Source organism: Triturus cristatus, chromosome 2_1 (assembly GCF_964204655.1).
Source record: "Triturus cristatus chromosome 2_1, aTriCri1.1, whole genome shotgun sequence".
In the NCBI taxonomy this organism is placed as follows: domain Eukaryota; kingdom Metazoa; phylum Chordata; class Amphibia; order Caudata; family Salamandridae; genus Triturus; species Triturus cristatus.
The window spans coordinates 890604034-890628436 of NC_140581.1; the positions used below are offsets into that span (position 1 = coordinate 890604034).

The 24403-nt window shown below is 42.8% G+C and overlaps 1 protein-coding gene across 3 annotated transcripts in view; it reads right to left on the reverse strand.

Moving 5' to 3' along the window:
* Positions 1–24403, reverse strand: part of TRPM6 (transient receptor potential cation channel subfamily M member 6) — a 671614-nt gene that overhangs the window by 58734 nt on the left and 588477 nt on the right. For all 3 annotated transcript variants that reach the window (XM_085633062.1, XM_085633061.1, XM_085633064.1), the window contains 2 exons: positions 5747–5829; positions 3315–3520 (listed from right to left, as the gene is read on the reverse strand). In XM_085633062.1, the coding sequence (XP_085489188.1) occupies positions 3315–3520; positions 5747–5829 (289 nt within the window). The remainder of the gene's footprint in view (positions 1–3314; positions 3521–5746; positions 5830–24403) is intronic.

Here is a 24403-nt window from a genome sequence, read left to right on the forward strand (position 1 = left end):
CTGAGTCGCTCTGGACCCATCGAGGCTGGCCGCCCCGCTTCCCTGTCACCTGCCTGCCACTGGAGCGTGCCTGGTGCCCTCTCGCCCTCCCGCCGGATTTCTAACTGGGAAGTGAAATCAAGCCTCGGACGGCCGCCCGTACGTCGTAACGTATCCGGCCGCCCCGCTTCACCTCCCAGCCTGAGTCTGACCGTGCCGCCCTCCGCAGTGACCTCCCACACAGTCCGTGTCGGAGGCCCTGGGCCGCACCTGTCTACCGAGAGCCGCCCGCTGAATTCTTGATCCGGAGACCCGCGAGGTGCAGAACCTGCATCTCCCCCGAAGACTCGTCCAAGCACATCGCACGTTCCCAGGTACAGTGAACTCTCTATCGGACTCGGGGTCCGCAACGTTCTGATTTCCCCGTACCACTGTACCCCGGGTGCACTGCGCGTCGTCGTGACTGGACCGACTCAACCGAGCCCTGTGAAGCGCTCGTGATCGAATAAGTTACCAAAGACAAGAACAGTGCCTAATTATCACCTTGTGGCTTCCATTTCGCAACCGTTATTGATGGTCTTGTACATGCCTGCGTAACAAAGAATCTTTTATATAAAGCATCCGTATTTTTGATACAACTTACGCCGGGTGTCCGTTTGTGGGGGATCGTTGTGATTTACTGTGTGTTATTATAAATGCTTAACCGACAGCGCCCTGAAGTTTAGCCCTGACTGCTCGCGCCACACTACCTATAGGGTGAGCAGGGGGGAACAACCTTTACAACGCAACTTTTACAACGCACTACCATTACAACGCATTTTTTACAACGCATAATCCATTACAACGCATGATATTACAACGCATGACACTACAACGCATTTTTAAAAACTACCTTTACAACGCATTCCATTACAACGCATACTACCATTACAACGCATACCATTACAACGCATAATATTACACTATACTATCCAACACTCACCCTACTGATGCACCCCCTGGAGTTAGAATAGTAATTTTTACCCCTATACTATCCAACACTTACCCTACTGATGCACCCCCTGGAGTTAGAATAGTAATTTTTACCCCTATACTATCCAACACTTACCCTACTAATGCACCCCCTGGAGTTAGAATAGTAATTTTTACCCCTATACTATCCAACACTTACCCTACTGATGCACCCCCTGGAGTTAGAATAGTAATTTTTACCCCTATACTATCCAACACTTACCCTACTGATGCACCCCCTGGAGTTAGAACAGTAATTTTTACCCCTATACTATCCAACACTTACCCTACTGATGCACCCCCTGGAGTTAGAATAGTAATTTTTACCCCTATACTATCCAACACTTACCCTACTGATGCACCCCCTGGAGTTAGAATAGTAATTTTTACCCCTATACTATCCAACACTTACCCTACTGATGCACCCCCTGGAGTTAGAATAGTAATTTTTACCCCTATACTATCCAACACTTACCCTACTGATGCACCCCCTGGAGTTAGAATAGTAATTTTTACCCCTATACTATCCAACACTTACCCTACTGATGCACCCCCTGGAGTTAGAATAGTAATTTTTACCCCTATACTATCCAACACTTACCCTACTGATGCACCCCCTGGAGTTAGAATAGTAATTTTTACCCCTACACTATCCAACACTTACCCTACTGTTGCACCCCCTGGAGTTAGAATAGTAATTTTTACCCCTATACTATCTAATACTTACCTTAAATGTAATTTAATATTATGCGTTGTAATGGTATGCGTTGTAAAGGTAGTATGCGTTGTAATGGTATTGCGTTGTAAAGGTATTTTTTAAAAATGCGTTGTAGTGTCATGCGTTGTAATGTCATGCGTTGTAATGGATTATGCGTTGTAAAAAATGCGTTGTAAGTGCATGCGTTGTAATAGTGTGTGTTGTAACGTCATACATCCGTGAGCAGGGGTTGTTCTGAAGGGGTACTTCTCTCGCCCTGAATAGAAGAAGGGACCGCTGCTTGTCACAAGTACCTACCTGTGCCAACCAGAGGTTCCCCATTCTAACAGCCAGGCCCATAAATACATGGGGAAAAGCAGAATTGGGAAAGACATATGTCCCTGTGTAGTCCACTCTCCTGGACCTGGTATGGATTTGTCTCATGCATTTAAGTCCTGAAGAAAATAAACAAACATTTAATATATTGTCTTCTGAACTGAACTATTTCACATTGTCTAAAATACTCTGTATGATATATCTTTTAGAGATGAGTAGCATTCTGCAGAACCTGAGTGGTTGTTAATATAAATGGTGTACTTACACGACCATTTTATCCCACTAGTGTCTGGCCACTGCAGCTCCAAGGTAGAAAGGGAAACATGGGTGGTGCTTTTGCACAGCTAAGATCATCCAGTGCCTTCAGACACTGCTCTCCATGTACCAGTGCTGGACTGTTGCATGTGATGATGAGAGGCTCTCACAAAGCTGCTCATCAAGACTGCTCAGGGTCTCTGCTCTCACATTGAAAGCAGATGGTACACCACAGCTTTAGGTAGCAAGAGAGGAAGGAATGCAGAATTCAGCGGGAAGATGGCAGGACGAGAAGCATTATATTTTGCTCCCGGATGAGGGAGGGTAGTGTTTTGTGAAGGGAGAGATTGGCATGATGTGGTGAATTTGCTGATCTTGGGGCACAGAAGGGGTGGGCATTACACACGGTGGTATGATTGGGTGGTCTCATGCAAGATATTTTAAATATTTGAATGGGGAGGAACTGATACTAAAAAGGGTGATGTGGATGGGTGGTGGGGTGCAAGTATGTTTTTTTAATATTCAGGTGGGAGGATTACATACAGATGGTGGTGATGGGTGTAGGACATCAAGCAGTTTTAATTTTGAAAGTACAGCTCAGGGTTGTGTGGGTAAGGCAGGTAAGGCAATGCTATTTATGGCTATCCTATGACTCCACTATCCTGGTTCTTTTCATCTGACAGGAGGGAAGGGGATTTCGGGGAGGTACATACATCATAAAATTGTAGATGATTTGCTGTCAATAACATGGACATGTCCACCTCGCGGTACCAAGTCACATCATAGACAATTAGAGCTTCATTCCTTTTGCCAATGTTACGTTTATTGGTAGCCCTTACTGGAAAGCACCCCAGTTATTGACCGCTACTCATCTATAATTCTATTAGCTATGGTTTGTTTAATTATTCCGAAGCAGTCTCTAAAACAAAATCCTGATCTATATGCACATTTTGTTATACAAAAAAGTTTACTGAAATCTGGCAGCAGGTTTATTCTTTCAGCTTACTAAAGATCACTGGATTTTTTATGCATTTACCTTGTAAATCCAGCACAAGTAGTTCTCCACGTGTGTACTCATAGCTCCAGTGGGAAAAAGACAACAATGTCTCCTCCAGCATGTTGCTTGGTGTAATTTCATCTCCGTTGTTATTATTGTACTTTCGAAACTCCCCAGTCATGTACTTCTCGATGGTAAGCCACTGGTTTGCTGAATGGCAGTAAATTAAAAACACTTCTAGAAACCTAAGGGGAAAAATTGCTTCAAATCAAATTTACAAAAACCACTAAAATTTAAAAACTCTTAGTACCTGCTTTTAGCTAAATTGACGAGAATCTTTTTAAGCAATGAAATATCAGTAAAAAAAGAGTCGGTTTTTTTTTCCTACAAAAGATGACAATATATTTTTTGTAGACGAGATTTTTTACAATTTTTCTATGCATGAATTGTACTTAGGAAGGCAAAAGGTGTCAATGGCACCCGCATATTCCAATCTGTGATGCACAAATAAGGGCTGTTGGTTTTCATTGGTGCAGGTGGGATACTATGACTTGGAAAAATTCACCTGTTGGGCTTGAACTTACAGATTGCCACATGTGGGTTATGGGTGGGTACATAGTGATTCCCAGTGAGACTCCACGTGTTCCCATTGCAGATAATGGAAACACCCACAAAGTTAACACTTTATGGGCATTCATGAACATTAGAATGCATCTCTTACCCTACTGCTTACGCCTATTTACAGGTTTTCTATAATCAAGTTCTATGCGCCCAAAATCCGCCATCGATCTAATTGAATTGTTCTTCTTCTCCACAATAATTTTTACCAATTTCACAGCTGGCAAAGAGCAGCACCCAATTCCCTTTGCAGATATAAAAAATGAAAGAAAACTGTATTTCTTAGATATGTAGCAACAATTACTCACCACATTGCAAAATAGATGACAAGATTGACAGTGCTCTGTTTTTAATGTCAATGTCTATGGCAAGCTACATACACCATAGCACTAACTACAGCACATCTCTGAGGTTTTGAACTGTAGTGCACTATGGAGGACTATTTTGGAATGTGACGTGGAAAACGTCTCTGTTTTAAAATTCCCAAGTAAGAGTTAATTTGCTCAAAATGAGTCATCTAATGTCTGTGATCCCAGTAGGGGAAGAAAGCACTACATAAATGCCAAATACAATACAATACTACAATACCTATTTATTACTTAACACAAAATAATTATATATTCCTCAGGTAACAGACTTCAACAATCAGTGCCAATTTTTACTAACTTCAGTAGAGAACCTAATTTTTTGTCAGATTAAAGATGCAAATGCAATGGCAATGGGAGTCATATTGAAACAAAGGAAATTGCAATTCTTGAAAAACTGTAAGAACATGTCACTGCTCACATGTCATTGCTCATATAATTTAAATAGCAGCGATGTATATCTTATCAGCCCAGATGGTGCACCAACACAGCCCCAAACTTTAACTTTAGAACATATATATCCAATATGTTGGTTACATTTACAACTACTTTTTATTTAGAATTAATATATATTTACTTGTGTGTCTAAGCATGGGTGGACCTTAAACCATAGGATATTAGAAGTTGCAACATTGTTTTATGCATCATATTGTGGGAACTCGAAACCCCAGAATGGACAGGTATGGAACAGACTACCCCTCCGTCCTTTTTTCAAATAATCAACTGTACAGTAGCTGCAATCAGGGGCATAGCTTCAGGAGAAGACATGTTTGGGGTGTTACATCCCCCTAATAAATGTATTTTGAAGTAAATAGTTAGGAACAGGTGCCTTAAGTCGGGTATGTTGAGGTGTTTGTCAGATTTCACTTCGGATGTTTACATACACATGCAGACAAAAACACACACTCTTCTCTCTGTTTTAAAGGTCTTAAAAAGGGTTATTTTACAAAATATTGAGTTATAAGTACCCATCACGATCTGCACTCCTCTTCCTTCCTGCTGTTCCTTATGGCCCCCTCCTGCTCTGCTTCTTGTATAATGTATTTCAACCCATGTGATTGTTGGGAAATATGAAGCTCACCCCCTCCAATCTTACTGACTAAGCTATGCCCATGGCTGCAATTGATTTTCTATGTCTATATCACACTTGTGATTTGATCATGTGATGAAACGTTTGCTAAGGAGCTTCTGTCACCTACTCGCTCCTTTTTGCACATGAGCACTGTTCACTATAAGCCAACTGAAATACAATTATTTTAATACATTTGTAAATGTACTAGTCATACTGGTTTGTAAAAATATATAATCAATTGTTCTTCCAATTGTTTTTGTACATATAGTAATTGTATTATCGGTTATCTCACTGAAGTAACAGTAACACAATTCTTTCCATTAATGATAAAACAAATACAATTTTCAACGCTGAATTTGCCTAAAACAACCTTGCATTATGTCCTTTGCTTTTGAGCATGCAGGGCTGCATATTACCTTAGTGTGTAGGGTATGGTGTGAGGCTTCACTTGGTTAAAGGTGTATATCAGCTTCTGAGCAGCCCTCTGTTGTTGGATTTCCTAATAAAGTGTACAAATGTCAGGCCTTTATAGTTATGCACATGTTATCATGACAATGAATGAGCAATTCCTTATCACTAGTTGAAATGTAAAATTCTAGCCATTCTACTATATACATGTGTATGTGGGAGCATGTGTGAGAAAGACAGCAACTGAAACAACACTGTACATTTAGATAAAAGACCCATCATAGTCACATTTTTGTATATACTGAGTCTGTTTCATTCTATATCAATGCCTATAGGTGTGACAGTTGCTAATATATCAGTAATTATAACAAGGTTATTCAAATATTGTCTAGTTGTCTGTTGTGATAAGACATAAAAGTAACAATGTGAAAATGATAACTTTCTTTTACAAGCCACACATTGTACCCATTATACCACTTCCTTTTGTATTGCCTCCATATATTTGCATAGCACAGACCTAGCCACATGGGCAGCTTCAAAATACCACATGTAACTGGAAAATACAATAAAGCTTCAGAGGAACAGCATAACATTATTGATAATAATGGCCAAGAGGTAGAATAAATGATTGTGAGGATCTGAGTGCAATCTTTCAAATAGATTCTGTATAAGTGGATTTTCAGGTTTCACTTGAAAGATAGCGTGTTGTTAAGTATGATGTCTTCAAGTAGGTTGTTCCAGAGACTTGGATACCGACTTTAGAAGGCTAGGATCAGTCTTTTGGCTTTTCTTACATTAGCAATTTCAAGGATCATCTGTGGTTTTCTCTATTCCATCCAGTGCTTGTAAGTTTGTCTTTTGAACAGAAAGGTAGACCTACATGCAGGTTTTGGGACTTTATGCAAGCCAATTTGAAACGTATTCTCACATTTAGGGGCACCAGGGCAGTACTTTCATGAGGGGTCAGTATGGTCTAATTTCTTTGTGCATTTACAGAGCTGGACAGCTGCATGCAGAAAGGGTCTGGGTGAGGGCTGGTGCTATTTTGTGTGCACATCCATGTACAGCACTGTTTCCATCGAGGTACGAGAGAACCAAGAGCTGTACAGTGGTCCTAGAGTCTTCAGGTGGGACAGAAGGTTTCATAATCTTGAAAAGGTGGAGCTAAAATGAAATAGTGTTGTTTATTTGGAGATGTGAGAAATCAGGAGGATATTTTGGTCACGGGTGAATCCAAAGGATTGGGAGTGATTTCTACAGCAGAGGGAGTTCCTAGCCATTTAGCAACTGAAAGCAAAGACCATGAATGGAGTGTAGGAGAAATTCCATTTTGGAGGAGTTTAGTTTGAGAGCTAATGTATACATCCGTTTTGAGAGATTTCCCATAAATACTTTAAAGAGAATGATGTCTGATGTGATTGATATTTTTAGATAAGGTTAGGTGTCATTGGAGTAGCGCTGTGATGTTATACCTTTAGTGTGATACAACAAACAAATGATGGACGGAATGCTGACAATGCAGACATTCTCCCCCAGTCAAGAGATCTGGGTTAAATCCATCGTTCTTTTGCCCACTACGCCACCCCAGTTTAGACATGGCCATATGCAAATCAGTCTTGACCCTGTGCCTCATGGGAACAGTCCAGCCCGAACTGCCAAGCCATGTCTTCCCTGGACCGGAATCAAGCATCCTAGGACCGGTTTCTGGCTATCAGCCATCATCAGCCAGGATAGCTTGACTCCAGTGGCCTAGTGAGCACGGGTCCCACGTCTGGGAATACCCATCCCACTTAGGGCGAAAAGCGTTACAACAAACAAATGATGGACGGAATGCTGACAATGCAGACATTCTCCCCCAGTCAAGAGATCTGGGTTAAATCCATCGTTCTTTTGCCCACTACGCCACCACAGTTTAGACATGGCCATATGCAAATCAGTCTTGACCCTGTGCCTCATGGGAACAGTCCAGCCCGAACTGCCAAGCCATGTCTTCCCTGGACCGGAATCAAGCATCCTAGGACCGGTTTCTGGCTATCAGCCGTCATCAGCCAGGATAGCTTGACTCCAGTGGCCTAGTGAGCACGGGTCCCACGTCTGGGAATACCCATCCCACTTAGGGCGAAAAGCGTTACAACAAACAAATGATGGACGGAATGCTGACAATGCAGACATTCTCCCCCAGTCAAGAGATCTGGGTTAAATCCATCGTTCTTTTGCCCACTACGCCACCCCAGTTTAGACATGGCCATATGCAAATCAGTCTTGACCCTGTGCCTCATGGGAACAGTCCAGCCCGAACTGCCAAGCCATGTCTTCCCTGGACCGGAATCAAGCATCCTAGGACCGGTTTCTGGCTATCAGCCGTCATCAGCCAGGATAGCTTGACTCCAGTGGCCTAGTGAGCACGGGTCCCACGTCTGGGAATACCCATCCCACTTAGGGCGAAAAGCGTTATATGAGGCACAGGGTCAAGACTGATTTGCATATGGCCATGTCTAAACTGGGGTGGTGTAGTGGGCAAAAGAACGATGGATTTAACCCAGATCTCTTGACTGGGGGAGAATGTATGCATTGTCAGCATTCCGTCCATCATTTGTTTGTTGTAACGCTTTTCGCCCTAAGTGGGATGGGTATTCCCAGACGTGGGACCCGTGCTCACTACGCCACTGGAGTCAAGCTATCCTGGCTGATGACGGCTGATAGCCAGAAACCGGTCCTAGGATGCTTGATTCCGGTCCAGGGAAGACATGGCTTGGCAGTTCGGGCTGGACTGTTCCCATGAGGCACAGGGTCAAGACTGATTTGCATATGGCCATGTCTAAACTGGGGTGGTGTAGTGGGCAAAAGAACGATGGATTTAACCCAGATCTCTTGACTGGGGGAGAATGTATGCATTGTCAGCATTCCGTCCATCATTTGTTTGTTGTAACGCTTTTCGCCCTAAGTGGGATGGGTATTCCCAGACGTGGGACCCGTGCTCACTACGCCACTGGAGTCAAGTTATCCTGGCTGATGATGGCTGATAGCCAGAAACCGGTCCCAGGATGCTTGATTCCGGTCCAGGGAAGACATGGCTTGGCAGTTCGGGCTGGACTGTTCCCATGAGGCACAGGGTCAAGACTGATTTGCATATGGCCATGTCTAAACTGGGGTGGTGTAGTGGGCAAAAGAACGATGGATTTAACCCAGATCTCTTGACTGGGGGAGAATGTATGCATTGTCAGCATTCTGTCCATCATTTGTTTGTTGTAACGCTTTTCGCCCTAAGTGGGATGGGTATTCCCAGACGTGGGACCCGTGCTCACTACGCCACTGGAGTCAAGCTATCCTGGCTGATGACGGCTGATAGCCAGAAACCGGTCCTAGGATGCTTGATTCCGGTCCAGGGAAGACATGGCTTGGCAGTTCGGGCTGGACTGTTCCCATGAGGCACAGGGTCAAGACTGATTTGCATATGGCCATGTCTAAACTGGGGTGGTGTAGTGGGCAAAAGAACGATGGATTTAACCCAGATCTCTTGACTGGGGGAGAATGTATGCATTGTCAGCATTCCGTCCATCATTTGTTTGTTGTAACGCATCCCTTTAGTGTGAAGCATAGGATCAAGAGAATTTATGTAAATGTAATAAAAAGGAAAAAAGATTGAGCCTTGGGTTTTACAGTATCTAAGAAGATAAGAGAGTGATCTTGAAGAACAATCCATTTTTACAAATTTAGATCTAGATGTGATACTTGGTTGAAACCATTGTACACCCAGGAAATCCATTCCCATTCTGTTACATAGGTTGTTAAGTAGGTTATCAGGGTCTCAGGTATGAAACGCTGCTGATAAATCTAGCAGCACCAAAAGGCAGACACCTTTTACATCCAGAAAAGATAGGGCATCATTATGGATTTGTAGGGAGGTAATTTGTATGCTGCTTTCATGACAGAATTCCGATTTTTAAGAACTTAGCAAGTTGTTGGTCAAGATGTTTGAAAGGAATTGTAGAGACTAAGATTGGTTTCAGGTTTGGATGTCTTAGGAGCTCATACTTGACTTATTCAATAGGGGGTCTGACCTGCCAGATTTGAGAGAAGAAGAACATATGTCATCACCTGCCGTCAAATCATAGAGTTGAAGATGTTGAGAAATGGGCATTGTGGTCCTTATAGCTTGTTTTTATCAGGTTTGCTGGGATGGGATTGTCAGCGTATATGGAGGATTTCGTTGAAGGCATAACTTGTACAACAGAGTTCTGTATGTGATCTCAACATTTTCATATCTCTAGTTGGCAGTGCTTTACCGATCAATCAATCAATCAGAATGTATTATGGGATTACTTAAAATCATATCAATAGTGCAAATAACTCAGATATTTCTGTAAAAACACTGTGTTAAAACATGCCCCATTAAAATAACATTTCCTCAATCAAGAGTTATCTTTCAGATATGTTGAAAATAATGCAGTCCTGAATATTGTGCGTGCTAGCTTATTGCTCTGTGCAAGATTCAGCTCAGGTCGTGTAGAGTGAAAGACATCTGATATCGCAGGCCCTGACTTTATGTCCCTAGGGTGGTGGGATAGAGTGTGTTATTTATGAAATGTCACTGATGTCTCGTATAAATGAAAGCTTGATGCTTAGACTAACAAGATTCATAATGTTTTACTGTTTGGAAGTGTGTTTTGGGAGGTTAGAGGTCTCAGTTATCACATTTTTAAAATATATCTGAGCTTAGTATGGAAGATCAGGTCTTTGTGAATTTTTGTTTGATGTTGTAGAACTTGAATAGTGTATGGAATTTGGTAATTTCTTCAGATTTATAACAGTTTTCTTGCACTTTTCTTCCTGGAGTTCAGGTTCTTGTAGCAAGTCACACAGGGTTTTATGTGTCAAGTTTATGAATAGTGCTGACAGTAGCTTGTATGTAGTACTGTATAATGTCTTCTTTAGGGCTATGGATCATAGGAGATGATAATATACTTTTGAGTTTCTCGGAGAGTTGATGGGTGGAAACATTTTTCAGTGGTTCATTGATAATTGTAGTTGGTGGGGGCTGTCCCTTGTTATGAAGAGCTAGTGCCCTGCGTCTCAACTGCCATTTCAAGTAACTGTTCACTTAAGGAACACAGGAGAGGAGGGAACTGCTGTAGTCTGCCAACTGAGGGCATTTTAGTTTCAACAGACAAGCCAGCACATTTTACATTCAGATCAGATGCCCAGCATACCCAGTAAGTGCATGTCTTGCTGGAGGCCTGAGCCAAGTATCAGCCAAGTGGAGACATTGTTCTTCGAAACCATATGACATGCTGAGTTGGAATGCAGAACAGAGATTTCCACAGCAAAGGCAAGGATCCACCAATGTGGAAGTTGGGTACAAGGAACCTGGGCATATTTATGATGTAATAAAATATGTACACAGGAAAGGAAGTGGACATATTTGATGTGTAATTGTATATGGGAAACCAGGAAATCTTTATTAGAATTTACTCTCTCACCATCAGTCACTTAACGGTTTACACTTTAAAAATACTCTCTTTGATCGTTTCCAAAAAGGGGAACCTGCTTCAATCTGAAGCAGAGAAATGCCTTTCCTGTCTTAGGCAATACGTAGCTCTTGCCTGCCTGCTACAGTACCAAAAAGAACAGGTCACAATTTTGTTTTGAACTTCTACATTCCAACATTTTGCTCCGAAACTGATGGCACCAGTCTCCTGATGACCTAGAAAGCTAAATTATGTGAAAGTTCTGCTGACAACGCTTTATTGCCTCATACAAATGCTATCCTTTGAGTGAAGGATGCAGCATACCTTGACTACCTGGAAGAATTCCTGTGGAACAGCTGGAAATTGGCATTTCCTGTGAACCTGGAAGCTGACCTGAGGGAATTCTCCTTGGGGATATATGTGTTTTTCCTGCACAAAGCTCTATGGTGGAAAGTCCTTAAGTGGATGCATATAATCAACATATCAGCTGCAAAATTACTGTTAGAAATTGGGTTACTGGTTGAGGCGGATATAGCTCGAATCAAGCAGCAAGCACAATCCTTGTCAGGGTGAGGCACAAGCAACCCCTAAATTAACCTCTACTCAACCGTCTGGTAGCTTGGCACAGAGCAGTCAGGCCTAACTTAGAGGCAATGTGCAAAGTGTGTATGCAGAAAACTCAGCACAAGAAAAATCCCTCTCAATTTAGAAGAATGGAGTAAATTAGAATAAATAAATTAAGACTAAAATGAAAAAAATCCAATGAGTAAAACAAGAGATTTACAGGTTTAAAGATTTCTGTGAAAATAACACCAAAAAGTACAAAGCGCCAACTGTTGACATCTAGTCATGCTAGACCGTCCTAAAGTCTCCAGTTCAGGCCGACCACGATAGAATGCCAGCTGGCCACAGGGAGCCACGTAGGCCTGCTTAACAATAGTACCTTAAATCGTGGTTGTGGAGCATTGTGAGGTCCTGTGTCAAGGATGCGTCACATAGCCAACGCGATGCATCGGTTCCTAGGAGCTCCGAAGCTGCAATTGCGAAGTCCTACTTCATTATTGAGGATCCTGCAAATGAGGGCTTGTGATGGGGAATCCGGCATCTACAATGCATCACGGCGTTGAGGCGGTTCTGAGAAGCTGCGAGGCTGTGATGCGAAAACCTGTGCCGTCATCGGGGCTGCCGTCGGTGGGAGATTTACAATGCTAGGGCTTGCATCAAGGAGGCATCATGCAGCGGTGGTTTGGATGCAGCTGCATGGTGAAGGCAGAGTCCTTGCACTGGGGGAGGCCCTGCAGCAGAGGCGATGCATTGATTCACTTCAGGGTTGCACCTCTCTGCAAAGGAGATGCTTTGGTTCTGTTGGACCCTCAAATGGGTTGGTAGAGCTTCCAATGGTCCAGGACTGAGGTGGAACCACTCGGAAGTGTAGGAATCACATATGGCACTGTCCAGGTGCTGGGTTCAAAGTTGTTGGAGCCTACGGGCTGCGAGGCTCTAGTCAGGAGCCAGCCCACTAGCTCTTGGAGTTACTCTGGTGTCCTGGGTTTAACAAATGCAGGTCCAATCATTCTCACCCACACATGAGGGCAGCAGGCAGCAGGACAGCACAGCAGGGCTGTGGTCATTCAGAGCAGCTGTTCAGAAGAGTGGTAGTCCTTTCAGCAGCACGGTAGTCCTTCTTCCTGGCATAGTCTCCACAGGTCCAGACTTGTACTGAAGAATTGGTGTCTGAGGTCCAATATTTATACCTGGGCGGGAGAAGCTTCTAGAGGTTTCCATTTGAAGTGCACAGGTCTCCTGCCTTCCCTGCCTTTGCTCTATATTAACTACATGGGGTAAACAGCTCTTTGTGTAGAGGCAGGACACTTCCTATTTAAGTTTAAGTAGAGCTATGCCAGCTCTGCCCTCACATATTGACAGTGAAGGCTGATTCAGACAAACCTAAGCTCTCTATTGTGTGTGGCTGTCTAGGAGGAATACACACAGCCCAACTGCCAGCTACACCCAGTCATGTGACCCAGAGACAGGCTACAGGCAATAAATGGCTATGGCAGAACAATGCCAACTTTCTAAAACTATAATCTAAAATCCGACTTCACCATGAGAGATGCTTTTTCATTACAGTTCCAAAGACACCAAACATGAACTGGTTACCTGCTTCCATTTTGAAATTATCACTTAGTAAATGTAATAAGGTAACTCCAATGTTATCCTATGGGAGAGGTAGGCCTTGCAGTAGCCAAAAATTAATTTAGTTTTTCACTACCAGGATATGTAAAACTAAAAAGTACTTTTTAAATACACAGCACCCGGCCCTCTGGGCTGCTCAGGGCCTACCCTAGAGCGACTTACATGTAATAAAAAGGAAGGTTTAGGCCTGGCAGAAAGTTTGCTTTGCCAGGTCGACATGGTAGTTTAACACTGCACACACAGGCTGCAATGGCAGACCTGAGACATGTTTAAAGGGCTACTTAAGTAGGCAGCACAATCAATGCTACAGGCCCGCAAGCAGCATTTAATTTACAGGCCCTGGGCACAGATAGTGCCACTTTACTAGGGATTTACAAGTACATCATGGGTATAAGCCAATTTTTACATATCCAGTGGAGTGCGCACAAGCACTTTAGCACTGGTAAAATTGTGCAGAGTCCGAAGGCTAGAAAAACAAAGTCAGCAAAACAGGAGGGTTGAAGGCAAAAACTTAAGGGGGAAATCATGCCAAGGATGCCAGATCTAACACTAGAAACCTTTTCCTAATTTTTAAGATAGAAACTTTCTTTGAGGGCAATCACAAGTTTAAATCCAACTGTTTTCAAGTAAGTGTTGGCAACAGAGATACCTAGGTCTCACCCAAACACATGGAAGACACTTTATCAGGTTTATAAACTTTGAATGCCCGTCCCATAGAATAAAATTGAGCATTTTCTAATTTACATTAATATATATAATACAAATATGCCTAATGATTTATTAAATAATGTAATATACTTTTTAAATGTATCCAGTACTTTACCAAATAGAGATGTCCATCCTGACTGTGGAGTCTCTCTACGGTAAAGTATACAGAAAAGTGAAAAAGAAAACATAACTAAATGAAATTGCAAAACTATTTATGTTAAACAGTAATGTAAAGGAATAATATATATTTATTTAAATGTAAAAAAATGAAACATGCTACAGTACTGTTACCTTAATTTTTAATCACATCTTTCATTGATTTAAATATAAACGTACAGTAAAAAATACTCTCATCTAAAGTAAAAACAAATGTATTAATAATTATTAAAAGTGATGTATAGAATTAACTAAAAGTAATTTAATTATTTTTCAATAAAAATTCATGTCACATTACTATATAAATTCAAGAATGTTGTTAAAATATTGTGTAACTAAATAATATTGGTGTATTGTTCTAGATATTTGTAACATTAAATATTATTTATTTATAGTTTTAAATGTTTTAAATAATGTAATTTAACGTTATTTTCTATAGAGATTCATTTTAAGTCCCTTCCCCCATTATATTCTGTGAGAGAGTATTATCAGTGGCTGGCCATGTGGGGTGCTAGACTTACTCCACCTCTGAGCTGGAGTACTTTGCTACTGTTTTAGGCCACTTTTAGAGTGGAGTAACTTTAGAAGTGTAGTGTGTGAATAGCAATGGACTTACTCTTTTGTGAGTGGGTGCATGTCCCTCCCAAAGTCCCTCCCTAATCCTCCCTAAACAATGCCTTACTCCTACCTGAAACCCTCTCCTTTCGTAGGAAGTGTGCTCCTCTTTCCAGCCACTACTCCGGCCCATTTCATATTTACCACTATGTACCGAACTTAGGTGTGTGAGGATCTCCCCATAGAAACAATAGGAGTGGTTATGTTATGTTAAAAAGATTTCTAAAGCGCTCTGTTACCCGGAGGTGTCCTGGCGCTATGCAATTACCCTCCTGAGATCCGCCAGCCATTATGCTAAAAAAGAAGATTATATAAAAAGCCAGGTTTTTTGTTGTTTCCTAAAAGGAAGGAGCTCGGTGATATTTCTAAGCTGGAGAGGCAACCATTCCATGCCCTAGCAGCACAATGGCAAAAGCTCCTACCTCCCCAATTAGCTTTGTTAAAGCGGGAAGGAGTAACTAGTTTAGCCTGAGCTGAACGAAAATCTCTTCCAGGTACATACCACTGAAAGGCATGTTTCAGAAAATCAGGACCAGCTTGACTGAGTGCCTTAAAAACAATACACAGTGCCTTAAACTGAATTCGTTGTTTAACGGGCAGCCAGTGAAGTGTCCTGAGACCCGTCCTTACAGAGACAAATCTAGGTGTCCCTGTAATCAACCTGGCTGCCGCATTCTGCATGATCTGGAGTCTAACCAAATGTTTTTCCTGGATGTTTCTAAAGAGACTATTACAGTAGTCCAGTCGCGACAGAATGAGCGCTGTGACTACTGTCTTCAGGCTGTCTTCGGGAAGAAGTTTAATTTTCCTGAGGGTTCGAAGGATGAAAAAGCAAGATGAAACAATCCTACTAATATGGACACTGAAAGAAAGTTTTGAGTCAATAATTACTCCCAAATTCTTAGCCCGTACCACCGGTGCAGGGAGTGAGCCCATTGTTACTGGCCACCAATTTGGGGTCCAGAGGTTAGCAGTATTCCCAAAGATAATTACCTCTGTTTTGTCTGCATTAAGCTTCAAACAGTTTGAAGCCATCCAGGCTGAGATCTCCTGCATACAGTTGTTACATCTGGACCCAATCTCAGCCTCAGATCCTTTTTTGATGGACAACACAATTTGTGTGTCGTCTGCATATGTCGTCAGCTGGAATCCAAATGATCTAATCAGGACGGCCAGCGGTGCCACATACACATTAAACAATGTGGGGCTAAGCGAAGAGCCCTGCGGAACCCCAAAGGGAAGGAAAAAAGATTTGGATCTATCTCTGCCAAGATCTACTGTCTGAGTTCTGTTAGTCAGGAATGACTTGAGAAGGTCCCAAGCCTTGCCTGTGATCCCGGCTGCCGATAAACGGTCCATCAAGAGAACATGATGGACCGTATCGAATGCGGCGGAAAGATCCAATAAAATTAGTCCAAGGTCTTTCGGATCTCCTCAGTGGATTTCATCAGTGCCAACTCAGTGCTGTGTTCAGCATGAAAGCCGAACTGTGTGTTGTCAAGCAATGAGTTGGTTCGAAGGAAAGAACTGAGTTGACCATTCATGGCCTTCTCGATCATTTTCCCAGGAAATGGGAGCCGAGAGATGGGCCTATAGTTACAAGGATCAAGTGGGTCTAAGTTGGGCTTCTTTAAAAGGGGAAGGATGGAAGCGATTTTCCAGGCACTTGGAAAATGGCCTTTATCGCAAATCGATGCAAACAATGGGGTAAGGACCTCCACAATCACTTACCAGTGAGAGTGGTGGAGGTGAAGATTTACATTTGTAGGTTTGGGAATAGCATTTTGTAATACATTAGTAGTACTACTGTAATACTATTAAAACATAGTACAAAATGCAGTTTGTGAGTAGGCCGCTCTGATTTCTTACACTCAAGTATATGTACCAAATATGCACTTGAAGACAAGAAATTGGGTTGATAAACACAAATACACACACAGACACACGTATGTGCACACACCTAACCACACAAGTTGGCATGCCTCATTACCTCCTTCCTTTCTTCTTTTTCTGCCAGAAAGTATTTCCCTATGTCTCCTCATGTAGTGCTCAGTGTTGGCTGGTTTGGAGGGTTATTCAAATGCAAAATGTCACCTGCAGCATTATATTTTTTTTAGCACTGTTAAAGAAATGGACTGCACAAGGCAGCACACGTGGAAAAAAGCAAAAACGGGGAGAAATAATGGATCTCTACTCGTTTCACCATCTTAAGACTAGTTTTTACCTGGTCTTAATTTTGGCGCTGCCTCCTATATATGCCACCCGTGTACATAGGGGGCTGAGGTAATTCAGTTTTTGTATTTAGCCACCATTTTGTGTCTTTCTGCCATTTTGTGTTGCCCTCACTCAGGCAGCACGGTGAACGAGGTGTTGTTTTCCCTCATCCTACTGCAACGTGTCAAATAACCTCTTGCCTCTGTTTATAGCTGGTGTCAGGGTCTGGCCGACTCCACTAATCCTCGTCTGGTTTGACTGATCCCTGTCTCGACTATCTGTTGGTTCGCACCATTCTTTCCTGACTTTATCTTATCCTCCTTGCCTTCGCTACTCTTTACTCGTATTCTCTCATTTCACAACTGTCCTGCGGGGCATATAAATGTGTCCTGTCACCTGCAAATCGACTTATAAACACTACCACTGATTAACTTGTGGGGAAGGGTGACAAACACAGTTTGGAGGGAGGCTTATTTGAGTTACTTAATATCTTGTTTTCACATTCTTCTCATTGGTTAACCCTGTATGCATTGGGAGTGTTCTTTGTGAATATGTATGTTATAAAAGATTGTGCGCCACGAAGTAAAGTGGCAGTCTCCTAAGAACATACCGAGTGTACTTCTGGGACAACTGTACTTAGCTGCAGCTAATAAACCAAACCTTCTACGCCTAACGGAGTGTCCCGTGTCTCTGTTCGACAAAGCAGGTGAACTCAGGAGATTAAGGCGTACCCTGCGCTGCCAGGCCCATAAGGTCTAGGTTCTTCAATTTGGCGCCCAACGTGGGGCGGCTTCAGAGGTAGCAGTTCTGCCCGAGGATCGTGAGGAGCCTCGCAATTAAATTCTGGAGGAATCACGAACCACGTCATGCGACCCCTGTATGTCGAAGTGGTCCGAAGGTCTTTTTCAGCGCGGTTTCTCCCTTCTAACGGCTGCTGACGACTGCTGCCCTGACTGCCGCCCTGCTTTGGTCCCTTTGATGATGTTTGGTATCGCGAGACATTAGACGGGCCTCTGTTGGCGTAAGAAGACACTTAGTTAAGTATTGGTGGGTAGCTCCCACTATTTTGTTTTGATTTGGGTCTTTGATTTGGCTATTGCAGAAGCCAAAGCCGAGGGGTGAGTACGTTTGTGCTGTATTATTTGATTTAACCCCTTGATGTTTGTGAACAGTCCAGTGAAATAATGATGCCTGGTCTGAGTAAGTTTAGGAAGTTCTGTTGCCTTGGTTGTAATAGGGATTCCCGGCTGGAGGACTCTTGTCCGATTCCTCCGGTTGGAACTCCCACCTATGAGCTTTATTCAAAACATGGTGTCGGCCCCATTGCCTTTAATAAGGCATGGATCCGATACACGAAGAACAATGGCGTTCTACAGTGGCCACAAAATGGTAGTTTTGAGCCTGACATATTAGACAGTTTGGAAGCGATATTGTTCAAAAGACAAGCCCGGCCGGCAATGTTTGACTCTTTCCGCCTCTGGCGTAAGGAAGCCAAACAGAAATAAATTAAGCAGGCAAAACGAGATAAGAAAGCACAAAATATGACGATTATACAGGCTGCACAGCAGTTTAAAGATAATGAGATTGATAATGCAATGGAAATTTCAGAGAGACAGCATTGTATGGCAATAGATAGATTATTATTATTAATAGATAGAAAAGAGTGAATGTATATACCGACAGCCAGTATGCGTTTGGTGTGGCACATAGTTTTGGTCGTTTGTGGAACTAAAGAGGATTCTTTACCTCCCACGGTACTAAAATACAGCATGGTCAGTTGGTAACTGATCTTCTTGAGTCACTTGCTTTGCCTACCCAGATAGCAATCATAAAGTGTAGTGCGCATAAGAGGATAACTGATGATGTTGGTCGCGGGAATGCTTTTGCGGATGAGGTAGCGAAAGAAACAGCCAGAGATGCTATGAGTCGTATGTATGTTGCGGGCCCTGCAAATTGGGTCAAGGAAAAAGGAATGTGTGAGGATACAATAGAAAGTGTGAGATCGATTCAAGGAGAGGCTACAGAGAAAGAGTTGAGTAAGTGGAAAGAGAGTACAGGAATGTTAGACGCAATGGGATGTTGGATAGAATTGTCAGAACATCAGCGTTGGCTGTTACCAGATGCCTATGTACTGCCTGTAGTTGCTATGGCACATGGTCCAGCCCACATCAGTGCGAAGGGAATATGTAAGCTTCTGGCTCCGGTGTGGCTGAACGAAGGGATTCCAAAATGTGCAGATAATTTGGTGAAGCATTGTATCGTTTGCTTGATGCATAGTCCAGGAAAGGGAACCCCAACTCCAGCAGGTCATTTTGCTCCCCCAACATATCCTTTTGAGGTGTTGCAAATTGATTATATTCACATGGAACGATGCAACAATCTCAAATATGTTTTGGTGGTGGTGTGTGCCTTCTCCAGATGGATAGAGGCCTACCCTCTGAAAGACAACACTGCTTTGTCCACTGCCAAAGTTCTTCTAAAAGAGTTCTTACCTAGGTTTGGTTTGCCACGCATTGTCTGGAGTGACAATGGAAGTGAATTTGTGGGCCAAATTATGAAAAAGGTGTGTGCCGGTCTTGGTATCGGGCAGAAATTCCATGCGGCGAACCATCCCCAATCAGCGGGTTTGGTAGAGTGCTATAACGGCACTCTCAAACTTAAGCTTGCAAAGGTACAGGCTAGCACAGGACTTGCCTGGCCCGATGCTTTACCTTTGGCTCTCCTATCCACTAGAACAGCAGTGTATTCTCGTTTGGGACTCAGCCCATACGAGGCTGTTTTTGGGCGCCCGGCTAATGTTTGGGGAGTCCCTCGCCCTAAAAAGTATTCTGACATACAGTATCCAATGCTGATTGACTACTTACACGACCTCACCACTAAATTACGTGTTCTCCACCAACAGGTTCAAAACGCTTTACCAGAGGCCTCCACAGACCCAGGTCATTCTATCCAACCGGGAGACTGGGTTTGTGTGAAAATTTTTCAGAGGACAAGGAATTTGGAACCTCGTTGGAAGGCGCCTCGACAGGTTCTTCTGGTGACACGTACAGCAGTGAAAGTCGAAGGGAAAAAGAACTGGATCCATGGCGTGCACTGCAAAAAGGTGCCCTTGCCCTTGCCTTTTGACCATTGGGTCCGTAAGGGTGTAGGTGATGTTGAAGGCGAAAGGGTCCCCCGGTTTGTTCCTTTCAGTAGTGCACACCTAGATGGAACTCGGTCAGAGAAAGAAGATGACGACGTTTTACAAGAAGCCGTACCGCCACATCTCCGATTGAACACTACAGATCCACAGACACTATTTCAGGACCAAACTGTTCTGAACAGAACTCGATATAATTTAAGGCCTAGACTGGTCAAGGACACCTGAGATTTTCATCTCTTTCGTGACATGTATCATCTGTCCAGGTTGCAGGGTCACGGTAGGAGTCTTGGTTCGTGACCTGTATAGTGGCTAGGCCCCCAGGACTTGCAGTGTCATAGGATGGCTAATAATCACAGCCAAGTGATTAAGGAAGATTGCCGTGAGCAACAATTTTAGAGGATGGATGTCAAATTGGGAAAGAATAATAAGAAGGAAGAGATGAGAAAGAAATATTGTAAATTAGTGTACAGTCAATGTGGCATAACATTGTGTGTTCTTATGTTTTCTAGTATCTTATTGGCTTGTATAGGTTGGATTGTTTATGCTATGCAGCACAAATCTGTCCCTACTTCTATTTCCTTGCCTTTTCATTCTACTATCTCCCCACATCAATTACATATGCTTCCCCAACATGAACTAATCAGGAGAACAGAATATTTTAACAATTCATTTGTCCAGTTGTTGCATCAACACCAATTGGTAGTCAACACAACCGACTGTTGGGTTTGTGGACTTATGCCTCATACCACAGACAAAGGGATGCCATATTTAGCCCTTCCATTTTCTTATGAAGGTTCCACTTGGGCCTATTTTGTGATGTTTTCAAATGCATATCAGAACCGATTTAGACGTCCAGTTGGTTCATATGGTAGTGGGCAAGATTTTAGTCATAGTTCTCTGATAAAAGGAATAGTGGCTATGGCTAGAATTGTGGAGAATAGTAGGGTTCCTGTTGATGAGAAACGGGCATACAATGGTTGGAACGTGACTCGTTACGCTACTAGCCTTACAGATAGAGTTAAACAGGGAAAATCTCCACCAATTTGGACTGTGCCTCATCGAGGTAACCTTTGTTTACAAATGAATGGCCAGACTACTGACACTGGACAAGGAAAGAGTGTTTGTTCCCATACATACATTCACACATCTCAGAATTCACTACCGTTAGTGCCATCCCAGGGCACGTATTTTGTCTGCCACAAAAGAGCGTACACGTGGCTACCGACGGATTTTCAGGAACATGCTATATAGCCTTTCTTCTCCCCCCTACATAGGGGTGGGCGGAATTTGCGGAATCGCGTTACGCAAATCTCCGCGAAACGGTAAAAAATTTCCGCGAACACGCAGAAATTCCGCGAGCACGCGGAATTGCTTGTTCGCGACACTTTTTTCCTGTTCGCGATCGCTGTTTGCGTGCTCGGGGTGAAATATCTCGCGAACACGCATATTGAGAACGCGAACAAGCAAAAAATTTCGCAAAGTCGCGGAACGCAGATTTTTGGGCAATTTCGCGTTCTCCGCGGAACGCGAAATTACCCAAATTCCGCAAATTCCGCGAACGGAACGGAATTTACCGCCCAGGCCTACCCCTACATACACTGCTCCTTCGGGACATCACAGAAACAGATATGGCAGAGGGATTATTGATTCTAAAGACACGGCAGGACAAGAGGGAGGTGATATCCTTAAAGGATTTCTCCCTTTTTGGGGCCCAATGGCCAACAGTAGAAACATGAGACAATTGGTTCGTGTTGTTGAGACTACCATAGATGTCACTGTGGGAGCCTTGAGTAATCTCACAGCCGCCCTTCAAGCGGATCGTCTCATGACATTGCAGAATCGGATTGCTCTGGATGTTATTCTTGCGGATCGTGGTGGAGTTTGTAAATTGATCGGATCTAGCTGTTGCATTTATATACCTGACGACGCCCCTACGGTATACCAAGCCATCTCCAAATTACATGTGATCTCCGAGTCGATTCATCAGGACGAAGGAGATTGGTCTTTATTGGAATGGTTTGGGGGATTACTGTCCAAATGGGGATGGAAGGTATTAACATTCCTTGGAGTGGTTTTGGCCATCATTTTTTCCTGTTGTCTCTGTATACAGTATGGCCCCGCCATCTGTGGTCTTTGTGCCACTATGTGTGTCCCAAGGCCTGTGCCACGGAAGACGGAGAGCATTATAATGATGTTGCAGCAACAGCTTGATGACCTCATGGCCATTGACGTCGACTCAGATTAAAATGAGTCTGTGTGTCTTGCCTGAGTAATGGCAAAAGGAGGGTCTGAGGTAATTCAGTTTTCATATTTAGCCACCATTTTGTGTCTTTCCGCCATTTTGTGTTGCCCTCACTCAGGCAGCACGGTGAACGAGGTGTTGTTTTCCCTCATCCTACTGCAACGTGCCAAATAACCTCCTGCCTCTGTTTATAGCTGGTGTCAGGGTCTGGCCGACTCCACTAATCCTCGTCTGGTTTGACTGATCCCTGTCTCGACTATCTGTTGGTTCGCACCATTCTTTCCTGACTTTATCTTATCCTCCTGGCCTTCGCTACTCTTTACTCGTATTCTCTCATTTCACAACTGTCCTGCGGGGCATACAAATGTGTCCTGTCACCTGCAGGTCGACTTATAAACACTACCACTGATTAACTTGTGGGGAAGGGTGACAAACACAGTTGGGAGGGAGGCTTTTTTAAGTTACTTAATATCTTGTTTTCACATTCTTCTCATTGGTTAACCCTGTATGCATTGGGAGTGTTCTTTGTGAATATATGTGTTATAAAAGATTGTGCACCACAAACTAAAGTGGCAGTCTCCTAAGAACATACCGAGTGTACTTCTGGGACAACTGTACTTAGCTGCAGCTAATAAACCAAACCTTCTACGCCTAACGGAGTGTCCCGTGTCTCTGTTCGACAAAGCAGGTGAACTCAGGAGATTAAGGCGTACCCTGCGCCGCCAGGCCCATAAGGTCTAGGTTCTTCAGGGCAGCGTCAAAATGAATGGGTGTTGCGGTGGAACGCCAACTGCAACACTTATCTAAGCATAGCGTGAAAGGGGGCCTTATGTACAAGGCAGTGTTAAGCCACATTAAGTGCATAAGGCGCAACCCCTATCGCCACCACAACATCAATATAGGCGACGTTGTGGTGTCGATAGGAGCTTGTATATATGCCCCATTATGGCCCATTGTGCAGGAGTGATTAATTGGGGAATTGTCTTATACCCAAAGGTTTACTGAAATCCTACTCAACACTGTGAACGAAGAAAGTGAAACATGTTACCATGTAGAATAGTGTGCATTTATATCAGTGCCTGTTCCTAGAGCAGAGGAAGGCTTCTATCACTTGAATTTTCTAGAGCTTATTCCTCTCTTCATGGGGGATTGCTTAGCCTATTTTCTGTTTTACTAGATGTCTCCTGATTTAAAGCTGAGAATACTTTCCAGCTTGATCTTCCTTTTAATTGATATGCAAAGGCTTTATGCTTATGCATTTATTCTCTCTTCAGAACTCCTTATTGGGTATCTGAACTGACACCTTATTCTATTTCATTCTAATTTAAATTAGAATATTGTCTGCTATTCTTACAAACGTTGTATTCTTTCTTAAATTGAAATATCAATTTTTGGATTATATTCATTTTAAAGCAGATACTTAAAATACTAATACTTATTTAATACATGATGCAACAATAATAATTGAAAAATAAAACCCTGTAACTCACACAAATTCTCATTATTGACTGTACTAAAAGTCTTTAGCAATTGTATTGTCTAGATGATCAATCCTTTTCAAATCTCATTGTCGACAAACAAAGGTCCATACAACCAATGGCAGGGGTTATTTCATTATTACACCCGAAGATTAAGATATAGAAAACCCCATTCCGTCATAACTATGCTTGACAGCAACCTGGAGGCGACCCTGCTAATTAACAGCCTGTTGATATCACTATCCATAGCTTTGCATATGGGTTCTTCAGCTTTGGTCAGATGATAGCACAGGGCAATTAATCCTACTCAGGGGATCCACAAGGGTTAGAAATAGCAGATTAATTAAGTATATACACATAAAAAATCAAGTACTGAATTTTTTTTAATGCTCTGTAAATGCGGAGGAATTTCAAATTGGCAGCTAACATTAAGTTAGTAGCTGTAG